This window comes from Symphalangus syndactylus, chromosome 4, assembly GCF_028878055.3.
Source record: "Symphalangus syndactylus isolate Jambi chromosome 4, NHGRI_mSymSyn1-v2.1_pri, whole genome shotgun sequence".
NCBI lineage: Eukaryota > Metazoa > Chordata > Mammalia > Primates > Hylobatidae > Symphalangus > Symphalangus syndactylus.
The window spans coordinates 118,425,184-118,450,078 of record NC_072426.2 but is presented as its reverse complement, the minus strand read 5'-3'; the positions used below and the strand labels follow the sequence as shown (position 1 = coordinate 118,450,078).

At 37.5% G+C, this 24,895-nt stretch overlaps 2 protein-coding genes across 9 annotated transcripts in view; one reads left to right on the top strand and one right to left on the bottom strand.

Moving 5' to 3' along the window:
• The window catches only part of OTUD4 (OTU deubiquitinase 4), a 70,763-nt gene that overhangs the window by 33,811 nt on the left and 12,057 nt on the right, over window positions 1–24,895 (top strand). For 5 of the 7 annotated variants that reach the window (XM_055276011.2, XM_055276012.2, XM_063638225.1 and 2 more), the window contains exons 14-21: window positions 543–705; window positions 2,517–2,640; window positions 2,950–3,005; window positions 3,505–3,585; window positions 4,624–4,762; window positions 5,308–5,568; window positions 6,957–6,997; window positions 8,300–13,273. In XM_055276011.2, the coding sequence (XP_055131986.1) occupies window positions 543–705; window positions 2,517–2,640; window positions 2,950–3,005; window positions 3,505–3,585; window positions 4,624–4,762; window positions 5,308–5,568; window positions 6,957–6,997; window positions 8,300–9,520 (2,086 nt within the window). In that variant the 3' untranslated portion in view covers window positions 9,521–13,273. Of the gene's footprint in view, window positions 1–542; window positions 706–2,516; window positions 2,641–2,949; window positions 3,006–3,504; window positions 3,586–4,623; window positions 4,763–5,307; window positions 5,569–6,956; window positions 6,998–8,299; window positions 13,274–24,895 lie in introns of those variants that run through there. The other 2 variants (XM_055276016.2, XM_063638226.1) reach the window with 2 other exon arrangements.
• Window positions 18,392–24,895, bottom strand: part of ABCE1 (ATP binding cassette subfamily E member 1) — a 30,904-nt gene continuing 24,400 nt past the window's right edge. For both annotated transcript variants that reach the window (XM_055276019.2, XM_055276020.2), the window contains exons 14-18: window positions 24,748–24,858; window positions 24,522–24,664; window positions 24,279–24,401; window positions 22,490–22,601; window positions 18,392–20,017 (exon numbers count right to left, since the gene is read on the bottom strand). In XM_055276019.2, the coding sequence (XP_055131994.1) occupies window positions 19,970–20,017; window positions 22,490–22,601; window positions 24,279–24,401; window positions 24,522–24,664; window positions 24,748–24,858 (537 nt within the window). In that variant the 3' untranslated portion in view covers window positions 18,392–19,969. The remainder of the gene's footprint in view (window positions 20,018–22,489; window positions 22,602–24,278; window positions 24,402–24,521; window positions 24,665–24,747; window positions 24,859–24,895) is intronic.

Below are 24,895 nucleotides of genomic sequence, written 5' to 3'. Positions count from 1 at the left end.
CAATTGGTATCCAACCTGACATGTTTTAGTTTTTCTTTTTCAGCTCTCTGTCTCCCTTGGTGGTGTCATAAACAAGTGGGAAGATGGTCCTAGTGTCTCGTTGGACCCTTGGACCATTCCCCTTTACTTAGAACAGAAAGTGAGAATGCTTTTGAGACCTAAACTAATAACTTTCCCTTTGAGAATTAATTCGTAATGAAAATATTGGAATACGGTATAAGTATATACAGTGCTCACTCATTTTTGTATCATTTGGAAATAAGTTTTTTTTCTTTTCCCCTCTACCTCCCATTGCTGTTTGTCTTCTTGACTCTCTGTGAGGTAGGCTAATGCTACAGGAGCTTCCATTTGCTAAACATTTATTAACCAGGCTGCCAAATGTTCTAAAATGTCAGTGTAGCTAAATTAGTAAAATGTTTGTATTGCAAAATAGATCATTTCATTTTAGGTACTCAGTACAGTTTTCTGTTTTTTTTTTTTTTGACAAGAATGTTTTATTTATTTATTTATTTATTTTCTGACAAGAATGTTTTATTTGACAGAAAACCTGATCGTGAAAGAGTTGAGGATTTTGATCACACAAGTCGAGAATCTAACTATTTCGGCCTTTCCCCAGAAGAGCGCAGAGAGAAGCAAGCTATAGAAGAATCTCGTTTACTCTATGAGATTCAGAACAGAGATGAACAGGCTTTCCCAGCCCTTTCCGTATGTATGAAAAGACAGTTTAAAAGTCATTATATAGAAGTTTCTCTTAATACAGTTTTTAGATTAAGCCATAGTTCCCAAGGGTAAACTAATAATTTTTAAACTCTAAATACTTTAAAGATCACATTTTTCACATTTTTCCTATTTTTCCTTTTCACATATTTAGTAATATCTCTAGGTCAAGGTTGATGATAGAGTTGAGGCAAGTAAACTGGTTTGTTCACTTGTAGTGTTTGGTGTTTTCTTTTGAACTAAAACGTGTTTAAATTTGTTAGCAAAAGTACTATGTAGTAGAGGTTCATGATTTAGTTAATCCATTAAAAGATATATGTGTAAAATCAGGAATCCCTTTTGAGAGCTGTCTTTCAGGGTGTTTGCTGTTGGAGGTGGTAGCACATGTCATCCTGTGGCTTTGTCCTTTCTCCATGTGTCAGGCACTGGGCTGTGATGGATGCTTCTCTGATAAAAGAAGTGTTCTCTACCTTCAGGTTTCTTAATTCTTTTTGGGAAGTCAGAAGGGAAAACTGTTCTCATGTAGAATGAAGTATGTGCTCTGTGAGGTGGGTTTGTTGGCAGCACAGAGGAGGGGTACCTAATTCATTCTCATGTCTGGGAGCCTGTGCCTGTGGTCTTTTACATCTTGGTAAGTAGTACCCAAATGACCTATGATACAGAATGGTGGTTGGACACTTTCTCTCTTTAGATTAAATAAATAATGGACTGTTAGAGGAGATTACCCAGTATACCAGTATAAAACATTAAAGCCCCACACACTCAGGTCTGTCTTCTTGTCTCTGTGGACTCCCTTAGAGGCTTGAGGAGGAGCTCAGTTGAAAACAGGTGATCTGGAATAGAAGTTTAATCTGGCACAGGCATTGGAGTTTAGGAATTATTGGAAGAAGTGCCGAATCCATTTAGGAATAATTGAAGTGCCCAAATCCGTACATAAATAAGCATTGTTTATGTTCTAAGTACATTTATCTCTCATGTCATATGTGTTATTATATAAATAACAACTACAAATTGTTTAAGCTTGTATTCATACCATTATGCATTTTTCAGTTAGTGAATTGTAAATGTACAACTACTGTAATATGGGTACAGATTGTGAAATTTCTTGTTAAGAATGGGGTCCTTCATACTCATCATTTTTAGACTAAGGAGTTTGATACTGATTGCTTTTGATAGTGGCTCAGATTTGTTTTCTAGAAAACTCCTGTTAGAGAGGGCTGAGATCCTCGTCTTAGCTGTGTGGAACATTTATTTAGAATGCCAAAACAGGAACCTAGAACCTTCAATGATAATTTAGCTTAAAAACCTGACTTATTTCAGTCCCTGATCTCATGCAGAGTTTAAGTGATTTGCTGACGGTAGACATTTCAGTAGTAAGAATCCTAGTGCACTATATTTGCTAATTTGCACTTAGGTTCTCCCCAACTCCCCACCAAAAAATACGGCGCTACAATGACTTTTTTGGAAGGTTGGCACAGAAGATGTTGTTGTTTTTGAAGGAAAAGTTGTAGAGTAAAGGTTTGGTCAGGGTGGCTTCCTGAGATAGGGATATGAAGATTAAGCCTACTAATCCAAGTTGAAATCTGATTGCTTAATCCTTTCGACTTAGCGATAAGACTATTAATCTAGGGTGTATAATTATGGACCCTAGATTCTATCTTCTTTAGTTTCAGTTAAAAATACAGGGCTGTGAATTTTAAGATTTTAGAAGTATGAAGAGTAAGATTAATTACAGAATTTGTTCATGTATTTGTGGGTAAATCTTTAACACAAAATGTTGGGTTTTGTTCATTTTAAAGAGCTCATCAGTCAGTCAGTCAGCTTCTCAGAGTAGCAATCCATGTGTCCAGAGAAAATCATCACATGTAAGTGATAGAAAAGGAAGCAGGCGGAGAATGGATACAGAAGAACGAAAAGACAAAGGTAAGTTATCTCATCATTAGAAAGCAGATGCTAGAGATCTCTTTAGATGACTGACTTAATGTCATATATTTGGGAAAGAACACTTTTTAAGTTGTTAAGTAGTTTATCTAATGTCACATATTTTGAATGTTGCAAAGAAGTATTGACTCAAGCTAAAGCATGTTAAATGCTATTCTAAAAACTACATTTTCGCTGACTAAACATGGTTCAAGTAATACTTTTGGCGTCTTCTATCTTCGTATTTTGTTCTTCTGTGTTCAGACATGACTGGTGGCTTATGCTGTCTTTTTTAATCTTGATCTGCTACAGACTCTATTCATGGACATAGTCAGTTGGATAAAAGACCCGAACCAAGCACATTGGAGGTAAAAGTTTTAAACACTGCTTGCATCGTTTCTTTTTCTTTAATACTGTGATAGTACAGTAGGAAGAAGTGGAAGCAGGTGAAAATAATTTCAAAATTTTATAGCTGTGTATTAGGAAAGTAGAAAAGCAGGGAAAAGGTGATGGGGATTGAGAAGTCACTCACAAATTACGACAATTTCTTCAAGGTACATTAGGGTGCCCTGCCTGAATTGTTAGAAAGTAGCTTTTATTGTCTGTCCCTCTAGAGTGATATTTTTAAAGGAGAAGAGTATACTGTTTGAAGCCTTGCCTCCGATGAAAACTGCCCAGTAGCTTGATGTAATAAAGATGTTCAGGCAAAGTTAGCCTACCTGTTGAAGATAACATAATTGGAAAAAATACTCAGTGGTGAGAGGGTTCTGTCAGATACAGGTAGGGTGAATTATAAAAGGAAACCATCAATTATTCCAGAACGTGGGTGTCTGAAATACAAAACTTTGCTTCTTTTTGCTTCCAAAGAATATTACTGATGATAAATATGCAACAGTTTCGTCACCATCAAAGTCAAAGAAGTTAGAGTGCTCTTCTCCTGCAGAACAAGTAAGTATATTGTTGCATTTAACATTGAATGCTCCACTCTCTGGGTTTCTTTGCCCTGTATATAGGATCATTTAAAAACAGAAAACATCAGTATGGGAAATGGGAGAATTTTTTCTAGCATCACAGTTTGGCTGTGGTTATGATTTTTAAATGTATTCTGATGTTAGTCTAGAATGTTCTTGATATTTATGGAATGTTATAGAAATAATCACATTTTCTGGTGACTGAGACCATTCTTTTGAATTGATTTTGAATATATTTATATTTGTTACTGTTATATTTGATACTTTGTATTACTTTGGTAGATTTACTTGAAAATTAGATTTTTGAAGGGAAACTGAATTTCTGCTTTATTTCAAAATTTTAAAGAGTTGTCTGCATCAGTTATCTCACAGATGGGAGGGGATGTACTGATTGAAAAGGTTTGAAAAATATGCATTAAAAAAATACCAATTTACAAATTTCGTGATGAACCTGTGTTCTAGCAGACATTTTAGTTCTTGATCCTAATACAAGAGTAGAGAAAGTTAAATGTTAAATGCCTTTCAACCAACATTCTTCATATTGGTAAGAAAGCATATAGTTGTATGAGGAGTTTTTCTAAATAATCATGAATTTCAAGATTTCAATGATTTTGCTCACTTGCCTTAAAAGTATTGTGTTGTATTTAACTCTGCTAGTGGATAGGTGCAGTGGCTCACGCCTGTAATTCCAGCACTTTGGGATGCCAAGGCGGGCAGATCACTTGAGCCCAAGCGTTTTGAGACTAGCCTGGGCAACAGGGTGAAACCCTGTCTGTATTAAAAGATACAATCCTTGTTGGTAGGCAACCCTTGGTTAGGATCAAATTTGTTTGCATGTTATCTTTAGCTACTGTGTGTTTTTTTTACATTTCTAAGACTGTAAGGGCTATTTGTACTTCATTTGTATAAAAGGCAGGCAACTCAATATGTATCTGGTGGTTAGAATTAGTTTTAAAGCAAAATGACCTCTTGTCTTTTTCTGTCTTCCCCCACTCACCCCACCCCCTTCTTGAAGAAGCCAGCAGAACAGTTGTCTTTGTCAAATCCAGCTCCCCTTCTAGTTTCTCCAGAGGTACATCTAACTCCTGCGGTGCCTTCTTTACCAGCCACTGTGCCAGCCTGGCCAAGTGAACCTACAACTTTTGGACCAACAGGTTAGAGAAGGGTTTAGAAAATCTAGCCAGCCAAAATGCCTTTCTAGTTAGAGACTTCAAATTCTTGAGTGAAAGTTTGACCTCCGAGCAGGATTAGGTGTGTGGAGCCTCACAGAGCTTTCTGTGATACTCTGCTTCCAATGTGGAAAGACCATGTTCATTTGGTGTTGTATTCATCTGACATATGCCCTCATAGTCTCAGGAGCATGATGTTTGAGCTGGTTGCTTTGGTTGCTCAGCACTAATTAGCACCACAGTTTGATGCTTCCTTCATGGGCCAGCTCTTTATGGCCCCGTAATGAACCCCTTGACAGCCCCATGTCCTACACGTGCCTGCAAGAGCTACTATTAGAAGACATTGACTCAAAGCTTGTGTCCTGGGCATATTTCCTTCTTTGTGTCCAGGAGGGCTCTTGGTTGATATTAAAAGGTACTACTTTAGATTGGCTGTATCAGTTATACAGCATTCTTTATAGGTTAATGTAAGCATATTTGTAGAGATTTTCATCTTTTGTCATTTTGATTCCTTTTCTTCTCTTTTGTAGGTGTCCCTGCTCCAATTCCCGTTTTGTCAGTGACACAGACTTTGACCACTGGACCTGATTCTGCTGTATCTCAAGCTCATTTAACACCCTCTCCAGTTCCTGTGTCAATACAGGCAGTTAACCAGCCCTTGATGCCTTTGCCTCAGACATTGAGCCTTTATCAAGACCCACTCTATCCTGGGTTTCCTTGTAATGAAAAGGGAGATCGAGCCATTGTACCACCTTATTCACTGTGTCAGACTGGGGAGGACCTACCTAAAGGTGAGCTCCTTCTCCAAGTTCAAATCGACTTTATCAAGTCCAAACAAGCTTAGTAAGAAATGAAGAGATGTAAGTAGAGGTCAGAGGTCTGGTTTCTTAGTAAGCTCAAGGATGGGAAGGACAGCAAAGGTTTAGCTATTAGGCAGTCATTCTTGTTTCAGCTTGATTTATTAGAAAATGTATTATAATTTTTTTTTTTTTTTTTTTTTTGAGACAGAGTCTCGCTCTGTCACCCAGGCTGGAGTGCAGTGGTGTGATCTTGGCTCACTGCAACCTCCGCCTCCCGGATTCAAGCAGTTCTCCCACTTCAGCATCCTGAGTAGCTGGAACTACAGGCACATGCCGCTAGGCCTGGCTAATTTTTTGTATTTTTTAGTAGAGACCTCTACTAACACGGGGTTTCACCATGTTAGCCAGAATGGTCTCGGTCTCCCAATCCGCCTGCCTCGGCCTCCCGAAGTGCTGGGTTTACAGGCGTGAGCCACGCGCCTGGCCCAGAAAATTTTATTTTAATGTTTCTAGCATACTTGTTAATGCTAGTATGCTTAGTAATGATACCTCCTTCTGTGTTTTTACATAAATGGACTTGAAACCATTCTGAATTAAGATAATTTCACTAATTAGATATCTAAACACTATGGAGCTTTATCAACAGTGGTCTGCATTTCAGAACTAAGACACGCATACATGAAAAAGTTACAGAGAAAAGCAAATATAGTATGTAGTGGCTGTTAAAGTAGTATATTTAACATGTCTTATTTTTGTTTAAAAAATTCTTTTAAAATTTGCTTTCCCTCTTTATTTTTAAGGAATTTACCCCTCCCTCATTTTTAGTTTCCAAAATTTTATATCTGTAAATTTGAGTAATGCACTGACTACTATATGCTGTTTACCTGGATTTATGTGGATGTTTTTGTTTATTAGTAGTTTGATGTTTGTGTCTATTAGTAACTGGCTCATGGCAAATGAATACTTGGAAGAATATTATCCTGCGAATGATGCTAGTAATAAGTTAGGTTTTATGTTGATGTTACCATTCTCCTCAACATTTTTATTTCCTAATTTTTAAACCCCCAGAAAAGTTGAGAAAGAAAGCCACCTGAATGTCCTTTACGCAGATTCAGTTTTAATAAGATAAAAATTTCAATCTAAGCCATTTTGGGATTTATATGCTAACAGACAAAGCATATTGAATCTGGAATTAGCCTTTGGGAACAACCTGTTTTTGGGTTGTGTTATATTACAGTTTTTATCTATGTTTTGTATCATAGGCTAGAGAAAACAATTATAGTAGGTAAAATTGTCTTTAGAACTATATATTTAATGAGGATGATTTAAAAAAATCTCTGCAGATATGTAATTTTAACAAGTGATTACTTTATTTTTAGATAAGAATATCCTTCGATTCTTCTTCAATCTTGGTGTGAAGGTATTTATATTTTATCATCTTAAAAGTTATTTTATTCATTAATACTGTTTTAAATTATTACTAGTGTTAACTCGTACCCTGTCAGTCAGTAACTTAAAAGTTTACTAAATCTCATCATTTTAAAAACCAGCATTTTCAGTACTATATTGTTTGTTTTTGGTGCTAGTAGAGGCTCCAGTTTTACTTACTTTTTCTCTTAACTGGTGATGGCTTAACCTGTGAGTATATTTAAGACATAGCTGCATCTTTGGGCAGCCTGGTGGAAATGCCCTCACTGGGGAATGAATTAGATGTAAATCTGGGCTTGAAGTTCTGCTCCATCACTCTTCAGCTGAATTTCCCTGGGCAAGCCATGTAGTGTATCTGGGCCTAGCTTTTTTCATTTATGGAATGGGGGTAATATTCTTTACCTGCCTCCATTATTAAAAAGATCAAAGGAAATAACGTGTACATCCTCCTATGTAAGATAGTGTGGTTGTTGACTAGAAGAGCAGAGGTATCCTTTGGGAAGTGGTCAGCCTAGAAATAGCTTTTCTTAGGTTGGAGAACTCTGTCCTTGTTAAATGTTAGGTTTTCTCCTGTCCTAGATTAGTTTTTGTGGGTTCTTGACAGTTAAACTATGAAATGAAGTGCCCTACCTTAGCCTGCTGACCACTTTCATAAAAAGAAACTTGATTATTTTACCATCTGCTGCATTGCTTAATTTTAATTTATTTAAAGTTGATTTTAATTGGTTAGCCAATTAGCTGGTTATACTTTCTTCATATTTTGGTTTTTAGCTGAACTCTTGCAGAGGAAGGATTTGGAATATTTAATTTTCAACATTATCCCTCCCTGATTAGAGGTCTAACTTAATCCTTATATTTGGAGTACTCTTGGGGGCTCCTAGAATTGTGGAGTCCTGACATTGGAGATCATCTACTCTTATACTGGCATTTTCCCAGTAAAACAAATTCAGATGTTAACTGGCCTGCATGGGGTCACACAATGAGTTAGTGGTAGAGCCCGAATGTGAATGCAGGTCTGGCTAAACAGTCAGTGATGGAGATGCTATCTCCTATCAACCTGTGAGGACTTCAGATTGGTTTTAGGACAGGAGCAAGCAATGGAGTCTTAAAGCAGTGAATTTTGTAATTCATTTTCATGTTGGTTATTACAGTGATTTAGTATTTGGACTGTAGACTATATGATCTTTGTAGGCATGAGAAACTTACCTTGACCCTAGTACTTGTAGATTGATACTCACCCAGACCTCTCTTTTTTCTCCTCTTTTGTTTATTTAACTGTTTTTTGTCTCTTTAGGCATACAGTTGTCCTATGTGGGCCCCACATTCTTACCTGTACCCTCTGCACCAGGCCTACCTGGCAGCTTGCAGGATGTACCCAAAGGTCCCTGTCCCTGTTTATCCTCATAATCCCTGGTTCCAAGAGGCTCCTGCTGCTCAGAATGAAAGTGATTGTACCTGTACTGATGCCCACTTTCCTATGCAGACTGAGGCCAGTGTTAATGGTCAAATGCCACAGCCAGAGATTGGACCGCAGACATTTTCTTCACCTCTGGTTATCCCTCCATCTCAGGTGTCTGAAAGTCACGGACAATTGTCTTACCAGGCTGATCTTGAATCTGAGACCCCTGGGCAGCTTCTGCATGCTGATTATGAAGAGTCACTAAGTGGCAAGAATATGTTCCCCCAACCATCTTTTGGACCCAATCCATTCTTAGGCCCAGTTCCTATTGCACCTCCTTTCTTTCCTCATGTTTGGTATGGGTACCCTTTTCAGGGATTCATAGAAAATCCAGTGATGAGGCAGAATATTGTCCTGCCCTCTGATGAGAAAGGAGAATTGGATCTGTCTCTGGAAAATCTGGATCTGTCTAAAGATTGTGGTTCAGTTTCAACAGTAGATGAGTTTCCAGAAGCCAGGGGTGAACATGTACATTCTCTCCCTGAAGCAAGTGTGAGCAGTAAGCCGGACGAAGGCCGAACAGAGCAATCTTCCCAGACACGAAAGGCAGATATGGCATTGGCTTCCATCCCTCCTGTAGCAGAGGGAAAGGCTCATCCTCCCACTCAGATTCTAAACAGAGAGAGAGAAACTGTGCCTGTTGAACTTGAACCTATAAGGACCATTCAGAGTCTGAAAGAAAAAACAGAAAAAGTAAAAGATCCTAAGACTGTTGCTGATGTGGTCAGCCCTGGGGCCAACTCTGTGGATAGCAGAGTGCAAAGACCAAAAGAAGAGAGTTCAGAAGATGAAAATGAAGTGTCTAATATTTTGAGAAGTGGTAGATCTAAGCAGTTCTATAATCAAACTTATGGAAGCAGGAAGTACAAAAGTGATTGGGGCTATTCCGGTAGGGGCGGATATCAACATGTGAGAAGTGAGGAGTCCTGGAAAGGACAGCCAAGCAGAAGTCGGGATGAAGGTTATCAGTACCATCGAAATGTCAGAGGACGACCATTTAGGGGAGATAGGAGGAGATCAGGGATGGGAGATGGCCATAGGGGACAGCACACTTGATGGTTGTTGCCGAAGTATTTTCTAACAAACTCTTAGGTGGAATGTTTCTGAAGGCTTTAAAAAAATACAATAAAGTAAAAACCCCAGTTAGAACTCTTTCCTCTCCCCAGCCTCCTTACCTTCACTCCCATACTGGACGAGACATTTTGGACATGAGTTCAAGGGGGGCAGGTTAATTCCTGGCATTGCCAGTTTTCTTCAGAATCTGTTTATTTATCAAGTGACTGTCCCCGTAAAAAGTAGAAGATAAGTTTGTTAAAGTATTTTTTATAAACAGCTTAATATAAAACATTATAGATTTAGTGTTTGGCTTTTTTCCTTATAAGTTTGATTTCAGATGTTGGAAATGTGTGCTTTATAGTGTTTACTAAAGTGACAAGAAAATATACCATTTGACACACTATAGATTCCAAACATAACGTTGCACCAAATAGAAATGTATATTTTATTATGCAATGCCTTAGTCATAAACTGGGCTCAAACAATTCTCAGCCTAAAACACTGTTGTCTTTTAAAATGCTTCCAACCCAAAGGCCTTTCATCTCAATATCTGTCAAACTTGAATAATGTCTTCTCTTTAATATTCACATAAGGCAGCCTATTAACTGTGTCTTAGCAATGTTGTATATAGTTCTTTTAATATTCATAAGGTATATTTTTGAATTTTGGTATTTGTTGAGATTGCGTAGAAGAATAGTAGGAAATCCAATGAAATGGCTGTTTCCACCAAGAATTCTTAGCACTGGTGTAAATATCATGGTGCCTACTCGAAAGAAATGTAGATGCTATGCATTTTGAAAATAATCTGCATCAGTTAGAACTGCAGAAGTTTTTTTAATGCCACTTTAACACTAATGCACTGACAGATTCTAAATATTTTGTGAGAAGAAATGTTAAAAATTTTTAGCTTGACAGGTTTCTAGAGTTGTGTGTTTTTCCCCCCTTGCACCATTGGTTGTGTATCACTTTCACTTTACACTTGCATGTTCTACTTGTCAGGGCTGGAACTATTGTATAGAAGATAGTAAGATTGTGACTTCTAGTTCTTTTCTAGAGGATGCTGCTAGAAAATGGTTTTGCTTTGTATTTTATAGCTTGTTACCCTTAGGTAGGTAACATCTTCCATTCTGCTTTCTTCCAGTCTTTGCAGTATTCACTAGAGGTTCCCTTTGCATGTTGCACTCTGTTCTCATTTGGAGATTGAACTCTGAATTAACACAGTATTCATTCATCTGTGTTATTTTGTAAAAATAACTGTAGCTTATATTCTTTATTTGTACATACCAATGTGAAAATCCACTCTTTTATTATGTTGAGATTATCTTCTGATCAGGAAGTTTGAGTGCTATGCAAATAACATAGTAGTAATTTCTCTTTGCATGCCATGTGTAATATACCTAGCCAAAACCAGATGCGGTGACTTTCTTTTTTTGTAAAGCAAATTACTTAAGAAAATACAATTCACTTGAATTTGACAGACTGCAACAGATGAGTTTTCTGGGTTCTCTGATAACCTTTGGGAATGTTTGGATGCCAGCTGGGCTCAGTGAATCGCCACTGTACTCTAATAATGGTTATTTACCTCTGTGCTGTTTTAATTACCTAACGTCTGTGTAACTGCTGATTTGAGTAGTGATTAGCATTTAGACAATGTAACAGGATTTTAGAGAGCACTTTGAAAGATAACATTTTATTATGATGGTGCTAGGTAAAAAATTGTAAAGACTGGGATGGTTGTGTTGAAAACATTTTTTGAGAGAACCTATTGAAAGGAATTTGTTGTCACCCTCTAAACTAGAATAGTTGTTGAAGGTTCCGCTTAAGCCATTTTTTTCTTAACATTGGTGGCTCATTAAGGAATGAGAAGATAGAGGGTCCTCCACTTTCAGCTCATGCTTTTTTATGTAGGACTAGCTTACCTGATTTTAATGAAAATCACATTTTGATATAAACACCAGATTTGAAAGTTCAATGTGTTTGATCTCAGGAGTCCAAAATAAGTTGTTGCTTCTAGTGTCCTGCATTTTATTGACTGGGGTTTGATCTCAGCTTCTGAAAATGTTTAAAAATTGGAAGGAAATACTATTCATATCTTCATTGTCACCTTGTCTTACCTCAACTGAGTAATAGAATATAGCTCCTGAAGGAAACACTGATTTGCTTTCTGTTTCCCATATCTCACCTCTAGGATATGATGGAAGAAGTGCTTGAAAGAGAATTTTAGCAGATGGTACTTTTCTCAGTGACCTCTGGAATAAAAGAACTGACTTTTGATAGTTTTAAAATTAATCTTTGCATGAAGGTTGGTTTCACTTTTTTCCTTTGTTTTTAAATGTATTAATTAGTCCAGGGGATTTTGCCTTCTGCTGAGGTCAAACTAAGGCTAAGCAAGCTTTTGTCCTTCATTTTAACTGTTTATGTCATACTGTATGTTGACGTATTTCTTTATAAGAGAATAGAGGCAAAAGTATAGAACTGAGGATCATTTGTATTTTTGAGTTGGAAATTACGAAACTTCACCATATTATGATCATATATATTTTGAAGAACAGACTGACCAAAGCTCACCTGTTTTTTGTGTTAGGTGCTTTGGCTGAACTTGATTCCAGCCCCCTTTTCCCTTTGGTGTTGTGTATGTCTTTTCATTTCCTCTCAAATAAATCTTCAACTCTTGCCCCATGTCTACTTGGCAGCAGGATGCTGGCATCTGTGTAGTCCTCATACTGTTTACTGATAACCCACAAATTCATTTTCATGGCAGACCTAAGCTCAGACCCTGCCTTGTCCTGGCAAGCGTAGGTTTTCCTAGACCACAATGCCGATATATCTTATTTAATGCAGACTGTATTCTTGCAGTGTGTTGTTTCCTTTGTGACTCAAGGTTGAATTAAAATGCCTGTGAACTGCAAACTTGCTTATGATTGACTTGGTGCAATAAAGTTCCTTTCTAACCATTTCTGGTTTAGAAAACATTCAGCCATCCTAGAAACTAGCAATATTTATTTTTGCCTCTTTTGTTTTACCTTCATTTTTAGATGAGGTAAATGTTTTGTCTTTTACTTAAGGGTACTAAGCAAGGTCCACTCGTGTAGCTGAAGAGAATGCGTATTTGGCTACACTATTTCTGTTTACTGTATTTTGCTTCCTACTTTGTCTAAATGCTATTGTTTGTTTAAAATCCTAATAATGTCTCATTTCCAATGTTATTTTCAAATAACTAAGGTTTTGCTACTAGTGTCAGCCATTTACTCTCCCACTAATTGGGATTATTTTTTAAAAGAGGTCTTTCTCCCCGAAATACAAGTTTTAGAAAATCTTAGAAGAGGGGTGGGTGCATGTCTTAATGCTGGGAAGCGGCAACTTTGGGGCTGAACTTACTTGAATGGATTAAAATTTGCATTGTGTTACAGAGCTAGAAAATTTTATGTATGAAAAACGATAATAGCCTTACACTGAGTACAAATAATACTTTAAGAGCATGTGAAGATGTGATCATTTGTGATGTTACTTGTAAAAAAAGTATATATACATATCTTTTGAAGTGTTAAAAGGAAACTAGTACTTTATATTCTTTATCATATCACTTTTTGTAAGTGTTGAATATATTCCTGTTTATTTTTCTATGTTCTGTTTTGTAGCCTTAAGAAGTGTTTCAAACATATCTGAATGTATAAAATAAGAGTAAATGCCCTACATGGTGTGATGCTGCATTATATATAAAACTGTGTGCATATATTAAATTTTGTCTCTTGATTCTGCTTGTGATTCTTTGGTTCCAGGGTTACCCAGGTAATATAGCATGTAAATCTTAAGAATTTTTGTAAACTCCTTAAAATAAATGATTTCCATGACATTTTTCCAGCTAGAAGACAATTCTCGTACATGCAACTAAAAGCCATGTAGAATTTATAATCTATGGGTACTCTAATTTTCCCTACTTTATATAATGAAATTGAGGCCAAATTACCTGCTTAGGGTTATGCAACTAGTAAGTGGTAGGACTCGTATTTGAGTCTAGTTTTAAGTGATTTTATAGCTAGTACTACCATTTTTTTCTGCAGTGACTAAATGGGAATGTGCAGAATATCTAAGAATATGGATTAAATTGTTTTTTAATGGTTTTTACATTTAGCATTCAGTGATATTTATGTTGGCTAAAGGTGAAGCAAATTGTTTTGAAAACAAAGTATACTTACTTTATACTCTGAAAACTCAATTTCTTAAAGCCTGTTTTTCTTTATAAAAGTTAGCAAAGAATATTATCAAGTCGGCCGGGCGCGGTGGCTCAAGCCTGTAATCCCAGCACTTTGGGAGGCCGAGGCGGGTGGATCACGAGGTCAGGAGATCGAGACCATCCTGGCTAACACAGTGAAACCCCATCTCTACTAAAAATACAAAAAATTAGCCGGACGTGTTGGCAGGCGCCTGTAGTCCCAGCTACTCGGAGGCTGAGGCAGGAGAATGGCATGAACCCGGGAGGCGGAGCTTGCAGTGAGCCGAGATCACGCCATTGCACTCCCGCCTGGGAGACAGAGCAAGACTCCGTCTCAAAAAAAAAAAAAAAAAAAAAAAAAAAAAAAAAAAAAAAAAAAAAAAAAAAAAAAAGAATATTATCAAGTCAATACTTGTTTACATACAATATGAACTTTCTGTTAGTCTGGCTTCCTGAACCTGAAACAAGAGCCTCTTTCAGTTCAAGTATTTGACAGAAAAGTGAGTGATCTAGGAACAGGGTCAGCAAGCTGGGAAGGAGGATGAGCTGTTATAAAGGTAATGAGAGTTGGCATGTGGAACTTTTATTTGAGACTGCTTTAGGAGCTGAGTAAAATATCATAGAACCTTGTGGGAAAGGGAGAAAGGAAGGAGAAAAAGGGGAAACATTAGTTTCTTGGCGGTATGCTCGTGGGTTTATCCATGGAGTCAACAGAGAAGCCAGTGTGGGGGCTGGTTAGTAAGAGATGTGTTTGTGGCTGGATGGGGGGCTCTTGCAGAATTGGTCACTCCAGAAGTGCATGGGAGTGACCCAAATTAAGTCAGCGGTCTCCAAAAAGTGTCTGATACAAAGGGCCTGCTTTTCACTTTGAATAATTAAACTTTCACTTACCTTTCAAAGACTTAGGTCTGGGTCTAGGGCATAGTATGAGAATGTAAATAACTATGAAAGAGAAAGTTAAACACAGCTTCCCTTCATAAACTTTTGCACCCCAACTTAAATCTGTGAGTTCTTCATGAAACGTGGACCCCTTAGAATAGTTTAATAGGGTTTTCTAAGAAAAGCTACAGACAGACATTGGTATAAACATTAGTTTTTGAAACTGGTTTTTCTATAATGAATTCATTAGAGAAACTGGGGCTTTAGAGGCAATCCTTTTAAAATACATAACATTCCTGTAATTATATTTTTTCACATTTAGTAAAAAACATTACAGGCCGGGCGCAGTGGCTCATGCTTGTAATCCCAGCACTTTGGGAGGCCGAGGCGGGTGGATCACAAGGTCAGGAGATTGAGACCATCCTGGCTAACATGGTGAAACCCCGTCTCTACTAAAAATACAAAAAACTAGCCGGGCGTGGTGGTGGGTGCCTGTAGTCCCAGCTACTCGGGAGGCTGAGGCAGGAGAATGGTGTGAACCCGGGAGGCGGAGTTTGCAGTGAGCTGAGATTGCGCCACTGCATTCCAGCCTGGGTGACAGAGTGAGACTCTGTCTCAAAAAAAAAAAAAAAAATTAACAAAGATTAAAGATGATAATGGTAGGCCAGGCGTGGTGGCTCACACCTGTAATCCCAGCACTTTGGGAGGCTGAGGCGGGTGGATCACGAGTTGAGGAGCTCGAGACCAGCCTGACCAACATGGTGAAACTCCATCTCTACTAAAAATAGAAAAATTAGCCAGGCGTGGTGGCACACACCTGTAATCCTAGCTGAGGCAGGAGAGGCTGAGGCAGGAGAATCACTTGAACCTGGGAGGTGGAGGTCGCAGTGAGCCAAAATCGTGCCACTGCACTCCAGCCTAGACGACAAGGTCCATCTCAAAAAAAAAAAAAAAAAAAAGATGTAAATGTAGATGAGTGTGGTTCTTAAGGCCTCCTATCCCTATGAATATTCTTAACTGGCAGGTTAACTGATTGATAACAAAATTCTGTGTAGTAAGCCAATTTCTTTTTTAAAAAAATGAGAACCTTGACTTTGGACTAACGACCTTCAGATGAAATAGAAAACAAACTACTGCAATTTACCTATCTAGGGATATACTTGTTACTTGTTGCATCCTTCCAAACTAGTAGTAAAAGCATTTAAGTCCTGTATAGTTTTATAAGATACTTTTATAAATGGAGACAAGAAACCAGAAGCACAGATATAAAGTGACCATTGACATGGGAGACCTACACTTAGGCACATGCAAGGTTGGGAGCCGGAACTAACATTTTCATTAAAGCCAGAGTCACCCCAGCGAAAAGGAGTGAAATTAAAAATTCCCAGACAACTATCTTGGCCTGGGATCCAGGTTCTTAAAGGCAAAAAACAAAACAACCACTGAAAATGTTACCATATTCATTTAGGTTTGAGGTCCAGAAACTCAAACTAAGAAAACTGAAAAGTGGTTCCAGGGTGGTAACACACTTGACTCCCCTGGCAGAAGGCAAATGGAGAGCCTCTGAAGGAAAAGACCTTTCTTGATGGCAAACAGGAAACCAGTTTGACTTAACCAGGTTTAAACAAATAGGGATTTATTTCTCAAGAAATGCGGAGAGAAGTGGCTGCTGGCAGTTGTGCAGCGTTTTGATGTCAGGAGTAACATTCTTGTAGCTTGTTTTGCATTTCCCTTATATGTATCAATCACCTTAAGGGCATAAAATGCTTGCTTCATATATTACACCCTCAAGAAGCAGTACCAGATAATCATCTCCCTTTATTAGGAAAACGAGGTTTTCTTGAGGTATCTTCTAGAAAAACCTCAAGAGGTTTCAATTTACTGGCTAGAACTCTCTTGCAGTTGGGTCATATGGCTTAACTGCAAGAGAGAGTAGGAAAGTATGAAGAGGATTTTCTATGTCTTAGACCAATTACGACCATCCACGTGGGACTGGACATACTGTCTACCCTAACAAATTGGCAGAGGAGGTGGTAGTGGTGGTGAGTACAGGGCTGAGGATAAATGGTATTTGCCACACAAAATCTCAGAATTTTCAGATACAGCCTCACTGAACATCTGCTCACAAACTGAAACACTACAAAGGAAACAATCTTCCAAGAGCAACAGTCACCACAGTATACAGCCAAGTTTAGACCTGCATGTATTAAGTGGACAGAGTAGAAATGCTTAAAAAAATTAAGACAAAGGGGTGAAAAAGTAGAAGCTCCAGAACAACTACTGTCTGGATATTTCTGCTTCTCTAACTGGCCTTGCTTTGTCTCTTCAATTCCTACTTTCAGCATGTAAAAAACTAACTTCAATCTGGAAGGCACAGAAAGCTCATCACAATCTGCCTGTATCCATCATTTCCTTCCATTAATCTCTTAAATGCCCATGTTCCTTTCTGCCTTTCACCAGACATGTATTTTGCTTTACGTGGATTATCTCACTTACCCTTTTAACAACTCAGTAAGATGGGTGCTGTTACTCTTTCCTGGGACCTAATTCCTTTACGTAGTCCTTTCTGACATTCCAACTCAGAATGATTACTTTCTCTTCTCAACCACTCAGAGTGCTCACGGCAGACTAGGCACTGGGGTTAAGGAGTTGACATACCTGTATCCAAGTATATTGGTGAACATGAAATTATACAACACAGCAGTTTTGTAGTCTTCCTACTTTCTCTGTGGCATGTAGGTTCATTCCTTCAATACAGTAGGCCACTACATGCCAGACACCATGCTATATATATCCTGAGTGTTAAGACAGATACAAGACTGGACTTCAAAATGCGTGTAGTCTAAAATTAGGTTAACCTAAACTGCAAAAAATAGTTGTAGCATCAATACACTGCCTTTAAGACTATTACTAAGTGAACACAGAAAATATGGATTATCCAGTATTATCTCAAATGTGGAGAGAAGTGGCTGCAGATGCCACTATTATTATCCAATGACAATTTAAAAACTTCAATGGCTGGGCGTGGTGGCTCACGCCTGTAATCCCAGCACTTTGGGAGGCCAAGGTGGGTGGATTACCTGAGGTCCAGTTGAGACCAGCCTGGCCTACATGGTGAAACTCCGTCTCTACAAAAAATACAAAAATAGCTGGGCGTGGTGGTGGGTGCCTGTAATCCCAGCTACTCGGGAGGCTGAGGCAGGAGAATTGCTTGAACCCAGGTAGCGGGTTGCAATGAGTGAATATCGCATCATTGCACTCCAGCCTGGGTGACAGAGCGAGACTCTATCTATCTCAAAAAAAACCCCCAAAATTTCAATGATTTATAATCACATGCAAAATGTAAAATTCAAAGGGTATTATATATGTGTATATATAAATGTCTCCTTTTTCTGTCTATTCTTTGATCAAATTGTCCTTGTCAAAAGCAATCTGTTTCTTGAGTATTCCTTTATTTCAATATTTTGTATATTTTCACAAAAACGGTAGTATATAAACTGTTCCAGTTTTTTGTTTAAGTATTTGAGACTTTTTTCAATTAGGACATATTACGTAGTCTCATTCTTTTGCTAACATCTGCATTGATGCTCTATGTAACACTGATTTTATAAATATTTTTCTTGTGTTAGCAATTGTAGGCCTTTCTGTTGCTATGTAAAATTTTAAGATCCATATTTTAAAGATTTCATTTACATGAAAATACTTTTAATACATATTCTGTCATTAGCTGTAAGTAGAACTGTGCTCTTATGTCACAAGTACTTTAAGACAATCCAGGATCAGTAAATAACAATAGCTTTTGCTTATTTTATTCAATATATTTGAAATAATCATTCACAAATTTAACCTATCCTTAAAAATAGGCATTACTTATTTTAGTATAATCCCATTTGTGTACAAAACAAACCCTTTACATATTCACACTTAGGTAAGTGCAAAGAATATACATTATTAAATTCAAACGCTGGTAACCTTTGGGAGGGTAATAAAGGGAGATCATTTTTTTATTCCATTCTGTATATTTGAATTTTTTACATTTATTTATGGGTTACTGAAATTATTTTTTAAAACGCATAATGGGGTCCAGTTAAACCATACTTTCTAGCCATTATTTGCATATTAATCAAGACTTCTATTATTTCAAGTAGCTCTTAAAGTTTGTCAAATACTTTCTAATTTCCTCAATTTTGCTTGCCCCAGTCATTTATTTAGGAAACCCTCTTCCTCACTCATAATTCCAGTTTAGTCAGAAATACAACTTAAAGTGGCTCCAGGCTCCAGGTAATCCTGTTCAAAATTCAGGAACTGGAAATTTAGATGGGTTTTTGGAACTAACAAACAAATGGTTTAGATAATGTGCTGTATATCCAAACTCACAAATGAATATATGTGGTACCAGGGGATACTTTGTATTGCCATCTGGGGACTTTTGCATTAATGTTGCCTTTAGGGAAGTGGTTTATAATCCTTGTCTGTCCAACAGAAAAATCTGTGGAACTTAAAAAAAATATACAGATGCTTAGGCACCATCTTTAAAGATTTCGAGTCTGTAGTTGTAAGGGAAGCAAATATTCTTTAGAAATGCTTTTTCCTAAATCTCAATCAGTGATTATATAAATATATGTGTACAAAAATGACATTACCTAGAGAATGACTGAATACAGAACCTCATGGAATGCAAAAACAAAGTTCAGAGTAAAGTTAGGGGTTTTTTGCGGGGAATGGAACTGAATTGGCTTTTGCTAAACATGTTCAAAAGCACCAAAAAAGATTAAAAACAATTAAAAAATACCTATTTTTCCAAAAGTGGTGTTTTGTAGTAGATAATCTTCCTTGGAAACCATATACTCGTAATATAGTGCAAAGACTGAAAACAAATAATAAACATAATCCTCATGTTTATTTATCAAATGTCAATCAGTGGAATCTTTGACCGGCTTTTAAAATAAGGGCAGTTTCATCACACTGGCATACTTGGCAAACCAGTTAAGTACAGAAACCCTTTTCAAGATTTAAAAAATGGAGCAACACTGGTCAGCATCTGGTACCGTGAATATAATACACCTACTGAAAATCTTCCCATACATCATGAAAACTTGGAGGTAATTTGTATAGCTTGAAATGTCTTCATTTTAGAATATTACGCACAAAAGGGCCGCTTCAGGAACAGAAAAGTGGCATTTTCTGTGTTTCAACTACAATTTAGAACCCAACTGGCTTTTTATGTTATATTAAGTAAATTATACTTCAAGTTCCAGAGTATGTGGGGCATAAAATCCTGATTCAAGTTTTATATGACAAAAATTCTAGTAAATACTCCTTTTAATAAATGGCTTATCAATATTCTCAGAGTCAGTCTAATCATCCAAGAAAAAGTAGTTTCCACTCTTCTTTTGTTCTACATCCTAAAAAAGAAAACAAGCAACAAAAATCAGCAACACAATTCTACTATAGGTAAAAGCAGACTTTCACTCATGGTATTACTTAGCAGTGTTTACAACAGTGCCTGTACAACCTGTTCTGCACATACCATCTGTTTCTGGATATTCCTGGGTCCACTGCTCAAAGGAAAGATAACTACCTCTGCCCCATTCCTAATGCTAGAATGACTCACTTGCACCAACTCAAGTAAAGTCCCTTTATAAAAGATGCCTCACATATATAAAATTTTGCTATGTATTATTATTTCTAGGAAAACTATTAAATTCCATTTTCATCAATGCAACTTTAATCTCCAGATTCAAAATGCAGCATACTGTCAGTTTGAGATCTGCCTATTACACAAAATATATATATGAAATTTTTTCCAATACTGGCCAGTAACAATCTCACCTACCTACTTGTTGAGCTGTTCTCTTATTAGGATTAAGGTATGACTATCTTAAGATGAGTAGGCATACAGAAATGATAACTCATGGTGACTGAACCATGAATCCATCTAAGAAAATGACAATATAAAGTGTCCTTAATACTTGAGAAGAAATTTTTCTTTTCTACCCAATATGCTTTTCAAAACTGAGAAAACGCTTCAATTTTATGTGAGAACTTAACCATTTCTCTATCCTGGCCAAGAAGTAATAGCAATCATTTAAAAACAAAATATATAATAAAGGGAAAAGGCATCCAGACATACTGTTAGGTGCTTAAGAATACATTGACGTGCAAGATAACTTTGCCTCTGGCATTCCAAGAGCTCATGGTTTAGCAGCAAAGCTAGGACTACAAATATGAAAATAAATGCTACAGTAGAAGTATGTATAACATACTTCTAAAGCTTTTAAGCATTAAGGATGATGGATATAGAGTGATAAAATGTAAACACTTTGAGGCACTGCAGTTATTAAAAACAGAAATGATGGCCAGCATGGTGGCTCACGCCTGTAATCCCAGCACCTTGGGAGGCCAAGGCAGGCGGATCACGAGGTCAGGAGTTCAAGACCAGCACGGGCAAGATGGTGAAACCCCATCTCTATAAAAAAAAAATACAGAAAATTAGGCGGGTGTGGTGGTGGGCACCTGTAATCCCAGCTACTTGGGAGGCTGAGGCAGAGAACTGCTTGAACTCGGGAGGCAGAGGTTGTAGTGAGCCGAGATCACGCCACTGCACTCCAGCCTGGGTGACAGAGTGAGATTCTGCCTCAAAAAAACAACCAACCAACCAACCAACCAAAACCAAAAAAACAACCCAGAAATGCTTTTAGAGTTCATTTACTTTGTTTCTGAGTGACTAAGATTTTTGCCTTTTAAGAAACAAATACTGTATTTCACAGAGGAAATCAACTGTAGGGTGCACAACTGTGTACTACAAAGACAACATTGTCAATTAAGTAGACACAATGTTTTCCTCGTTACAGGAGCTTGTTTAGACTTTTAAAATATACTTTTATGGGGGGGCGGCTGGGGGGCGGGGACAGAGACAGAGACTCGCTCTGTTGCCCAGGCTGGAGTACAGTGGCACGATCTCAGCTTACTGCAACCTCCACCTCCTGGGTTGAAGTGATTCTCCTGCCTCAGCCTCCTGAGTAGCTGGGATTACAGGTGTGTGCCACCACGCCTGGCTAATTTTTTGTATTTTTAGTAGAGATGGGTTTTCACCGTTAGTTAGACAGGATGGTCTTGATCTCCTGACCTCGTGATCCACCCACCTTGGCCTCCCAAAGTTCTGGGATTATAGGCATAAGCCACTGCGCTCGGCCTAAAATACACCTTTTAATCATGTATTGAAAAATATAACAGAAATTGGTTAAGGTATTCTTAAAAAATTCTTTGTTACAATGGTGAATTAGTGTAATCTTTCCCCAGATATTTTAAGTGGTAATCAATATAGGTAGTACAACTGTGATACAACTTTAAGAAAAAACAGGAACAGCTCTTTAGTTCACACAGCAATGACAGCTACATTACAATTGCTGCCTACTGCACACTAAAGTATGCCATCAGGTCTTAAAATGTAAAAAACATAGGAATTTTAAAATAAAATATGGTGGTTTTTAAATTTATTTTTATTTTTTTAGACAGAGTCTCACTCTTTTGCCCAGGCCGGAGTACAGTGGGATGATCTCAGCTCACTACAACCTCCACCTCCCAGGTTCAAGCGATTCTCCTGCCTCAGCCTCCTGAGTAGCTGGGATTACAGATACCTGCCACCAGACTCGGCTAATTTTTGCATTTTTAGTAGAGATGGGGTTGCACCATGTTGGCCAGGCTGGTCTCAAACTCCTGACCTCAAGTGATCTGCCTGCCTTGGCCTCCCAAAAGTGCTTCAATCACAGGCGTGAGCCACTGCGCCCAGCCATATGTTATTGATTTTTAAATAGCCTTTCAAGTGTTTATACTGAGATCAGTGATCCATGATTTAAGACAATTTTTCTACATACCTTAATTGAATTAAGTTTGTTTATTCGTGGCCTATAGTTGTTTGGATCTCTTCTGAATGTAATTTCAAGCTGAGACAAAAATTTATTCATGCCAGCCAAAAGGGTTTGAGGACTATGAGAAAAAAAAAAATCAATTTTGATTAAATTTTACTTCAGAAATGTAACTACCTTTTGGGAGGAAGGGTATTAAGAATTACTATTCCCTCAAATTCCCCAATCATAAATCATCTGGATAACAGTATAATAACAGCATATTACAAACCCTGTGTTCAGAAATAGCTTTGCTTGGACTATATAGTTTTCTTGGCTATAATATTTTTGTGCAAAACAAAAAAAAAATTTAACCTGGATTTCTAATCTGGTGAAAGAAACATTTAAGATAGAAGTACTACTTTAGAAAAATAGAAGATCATTAATAAGCAGATTACAGAATCTCAAATTGCACATTTTTAGGGGGGATGAGAATCTTGAAAAGTTATATTTATATGAAAAATTTGTTACCGGAGGGAATATGTCCTCCTAATAGTGGTTTTCAGTGACAACTCCTTTCTAAATTTCTATGCTTCGTTTTTACCCGAGAGTTCTTAAATCATGCCAAATCACAACATACACGTGAAACATTTTAAAATTTTGTAAATAGGTGGGATATCATTAGATGAACAAATAAACATCACATATGGTAAGAAATCTCCCTAGCTCTTCAAGAAATATGTAATTCTCAATTTATTAAAAAAAAAAAAGGCCGGGCGCGGTGGCTCACGCTTGTAATCCCAGCACTTTGGGAGGCCAAGGCGGGCGGATCACGAGGTCAGGAGATCGAGACCACGGTGAAACCCCGTCTCTACTAAAAATACAAAAAAATTAGCCGGGCGTGGTGGCGGGCGCCTGTAGTCCCAGCTACTCGGAGAGGCTGAGGCAGGAGAATGGCGTGAACCCGGGAAGCAGAGCTTGCAGTGAGCCGAGATGGCGCCACTGCACTCCAGCCTGGGCGACAGAGCGAGACTCCGTCTCAAAAAAAAAAAAAAAAAAAAAAAAAGGAATTCAGGGAAGAAGCCCAGCAAAATACTTTTATTAGATGAATTATTAAAATGGCAACTCCATTCCTTGCTCTCCAATACCAGAAAACATGCTGAAACCACATGAAACTGCTGGTTTTATAGGTGAAAATAGAACACCAGTAATTTCATTTAGTTCAATCTAATAATATAGGCTTTAGCACTAAAGGTAAAATGAATTTCTCATAACTTGATCTGAATGTTAGGCTTCTCTATATTGCAAGTGCTGTTAATCAGGCTAACAACGAAAAATGGGAAGAAAAAAAGGAAAAAGGTAAAACCATTTATTTTAACTCTGCTATAGATCAATACCAGATATTTGGGATCCACTGTGAGCTCAATCACTGTCAGTATAAGTTGGACAAATCATGTAACCTCTTTAATCTTGTTTTCTTTTTCTATCATGTATGAAAGCAATAGTTTTCAATCTTTTTTGGGAAATTCAAATAATAAAGCAAACAAAAGTTAAGCTGAAAGAAAAGATGAGGGGCCCACAGCTTTTTATGCTGTGGCCTACAGCTCTTTATCTTGCTGGTGAGGGATTCCACACTGAAGCCTAAAAACTACTCTTTCACATGGTCCCATCCAGTCCCCAATACCAATGATCTCAGGAGTCACAGAATCAGGTCTAGAATTTCTAGCTTTTATTTTTTAAAAATTAAAGTGAGTGACTTTACGTAATTTACTGAAAATTTAAAATGAATTACTTTGAACATATTAAAATGTAATTTTACCTGTTTGCAACTGTGTTCTTAGATGGTACACCATCAAAAACGATGACGCGATCTGCTAGATAGGTGGCCATGATGAAGTCATGTTCCACAACAAAGGCTGTCTTTTTTGCATGGAGTATGAAACTAAAACACAATGATTTTGAAATCTTACAGTTTTATACCATAAAACATTCGACTGTTATATTCAGCACACTTGTAGGACAGTACACATAATCAAAATACTGCTATGAGCAAGATATTTACCGTTTGACAACTCGAGCTGCCATCAGTCTTTGCTCAGAATCCAAATATGCAGATGGTTCATCAATTAAATAGACATCAGCAGGTTTGCCCAAACAAAGAGCTAAAGCTACTCGCTGTAGTTCACCACCAGATAATGTCTGCACCTAATTGGAGGAGTTTAGCAAACCATGTAAAGGCATCCAAAATTCAAAATAATAATAAAATTTAAAAAATTATGTTAAAGTACCTCCTGATCAATGATGTTTTCAATTTGCAGAGGCTTCATTACATCGGTCACAAATTGTGGATGAGTATAAGCATCTCTTATTTTTTCATGTAGTAACTGGCGAACACTTCCCTGTTTTTAATATAAAAGCTATTTAAATGATAAAATT